Source organism: Empidonax traillii, unplaced genomic scaffold (genome assembly GCF_003031625.1).
Source record: "Empidonax traillii isolate 1590-97213 ecotype Southwest subspecies unplaced genomic scaffold, ASM303162v1 scaffold1047:size509089, whole genome shotgun sequence".
NCBI classification, from domain to species: Eukaryota; Metazoa; Chordata; class Aves; order Passeriformes; family Tyrannidae; genus Empidonax; species Empidonax traillii.
This window is the reverse complement of record NW_020956240.1, coordinates 381,939-383,535: the sequence shown is the minus strand read 5'-3', so window position 1 is coordinate 383,535 and position 1,597 is coordinate 381,939. Positions and strand designations below refer to the sequence as shown.

The 1,597-nt window shown below is 43.1% G+C and overlaps 1 protein-coding gene across 1 annotated transcript in view; it reads right to left on the bottom strand.

Annotated features, from left to right (window-relative positions):
* Nucleotides 1-1,597, bottom strand: part of TBX19 (T-box 19) — an 18,349-nt gene that overhangs the window by 5,982 nt on the left and 10,770 nt on the right. Inside the window, exon 5 of the mRNA XM_027904365.1 lies at nt 148-282. Within this exon, the coding sequence (XP_027760166.1) occupies nt 148-282 (135 nt within the window). The remainder of the gene's footprint in view (nt 1-147; nt 283-1,597) is intronic.

Below are 1,597 nucleotides of genomic sequence, written 5' to 3'. Positions count from 1 at the left end.
GAGATGACAAAGTATTAGACTGGATGGAACATTACACTGCATGGGACTGATGGGGAAACAAGAAAAAAGCGAGCTGGTCTTGTAGATAATAACCTTTTAATATATCTCATCAGTGGTGACCAAGAGCACAGAGTGGCATCCACCTACCTCTTCATTTTGGTAGGCAGTCACAGCTATGAACTGTGTCTCGGGGAAGGAGCAGTTCATCACCATCCGGTGGGGGCCTCCCACGCGAACTATGTGTACCTGGGGCTCATATTTATGCAGGGAGTTCAACATTATCTGCAGAAAGCAAAACGGAGAGAAAGATACCACTCTGGTGTCTCACAGCTGCTCTTTTGCTCTGTCTTGGTAACAGAGCAGATGTCACTGAAACAGGACTTCGTCACATAATCACAGAATAAGTGGAGCTGGAAGGGACACACAAGGATCATCGAGTCCAGCTCTTAGCCCTGCACAGGACCACCCCCAAGAGTCACACCGTGTGCCTGAGAGTATCATCTAAACCCTTCCGGAACTCAGACAGGCTTGCTGCTGTGACCACTTATGAAAACCACAGGGGTGAACAGAATGAGACTTTACTGGACTTGTATTTAAAGCTTTTGATATAGCAGCATTAGCGAATATTTGTATTAGCACCTATGGCCCTCAAAACATTGAGCCCCCACTGCAGTAGAGGCTGCTGAAACAGATCAGGGGCACTCCCTGTCCTGTTTCTACTATCTGAAAGACTCAGAGAATCACCATCACAGAAACTGGGGCCGGAAGGGAGCTGAAGGAGTCACCTAGTCAGCTCTCTGGGCAAGATGAAGTGTATCCAAACAAGCCTTGGCAGATCTCTCTAACCTTGCATTAAAAGCTATGAATGGCATTGATTTGAAGTCTATTAAATTGCTTAATTATCTCTACTGCAAGAAAAAGATTTTTTTTTTAAATCTGTACTTTGCAAAGTGATGTGTTCATAGGTACATAATACAAACATATATAAAAGAAAGAACACAGCTATTAGCACAAATCACCAGTAGTCCTCTACTACCTTCTAGTACTATCACTTAATGGGAAGATGAAGCACACAGAATGGGGACATGATTTACCTTAACACCATTGTCAAGATTTCAAAAGAAAACAGGGGAAGCTTCAGCCATTTGTTACTTGCTGACTTTTGTCCGGGCTCTGTTTCTCATATGGCTTTTCCTCCCCTGCTCTCTACTGTGTTCCTCTCCACTTCATCATATATACATACCATATTCCCCTGTATTTTTTCCACAGGGTGTCTTTGACCCTCCAAGTTCCCTGTAGCTTTTTTTCCCCACACACATATTTTTTCTGAGGTCCTGGATCCAAGAAAAGCATATGCAAACTCAGATCCTGCTCTGTGCTTCACATTCTTGTGTGCTGGTTCCATATGTGACTTATGAAAAGTCGGATCATCTTCCTGTTCTCCAGTCTGTAAAAACTGAGATAATTTCCTACCTAATTAGGGTACTAGGCTTATGGAAGTACCTCACAAACCTAATGGAAATAACAGATAGAGAATGTACAACATTTACATGGAAAAAATTGATTCCGGGCTGACAAGTATCATCCACTGTAGGAG